This window comes from Pterocles gutturalis, unplaced genomic scaffold (genome assembly GCF_000699245.1).
Source record: "Pterocles gutturalis isolate BGI_N339 unplaced genomic scaffold, ASM69924v1 scaffold44062, whole genome shotgun sequence".
Taxonomy (NCBI): domain Eukaryota; kingdom Metazoa; phylum Chordata; class Aves; order Pterocliformes; family Pteroclidae; genus Pterocles; species Pterocles gutturalis.
The window spans coordinates 26,706-27,104 of NW_010117150.1; the positions used below are offsets into that span (position 1 = coordinate 26,706).

General features: G+C 62.4%; 1 protein-coding gene across 1 annotated transcript in view; it reads left to right on the forward strand.

The window, feature by feature from the left end:
- The first annotated feature begins 270 nt into the window (after positions 1–270).
- Positions 271–399, forward strand: part of LOC104463385 (mitogen-activated protein kinase 13-like) — an 11,838-nt gene continuing 11,709 nt past the window's right edge. Inside the window, exon 1 of the mRNA XM_010075695.1 lies at positions 271–386. Coding sequence (XP_010073997.1) covers positions 271–386 — 116 coding nt within the window. The remainder of the gene's footprint in view (positions 387–399) is intronic.

The following is a 399-nucleotide window of genomic DNA, read 5'->3' on the forward strand; positions in this document are numbered from 1 at the left end:
CTGCCGGGCTGGGTGCTCAGAGTCCCGAGGCACCTGCACAAGACCGAGGCGTGTCGGGAAACCTGATGCCTCACCCCTGCCAATGTGGAGGCGGAGGGAGGAGGGCCCAAAGACATGTCCCTTCATGCTTGCAACAGCTGAAAACACAGAAGGAAACGCGCTAGAGCGTGTTTTATCCAGCGCAGGAGGCCTCGCTGTCTCGCTCTCACCCCAGAAGCCCTCCCGTACTCCAGTACTCTGGGGGGGTGGCTGTCCCGCCCCCGCCGGGCGATGAACATCGCAAGGAGAAGAGGTTTTTACAGACAGGAGGTGAACAAAACCCTCTGGGAGCTGCCCAGGAGATACACGTCCCTCCATCCTGTGGGGTCCGGTGCCTATGGCTCCGTGTGGGGGGGGGGG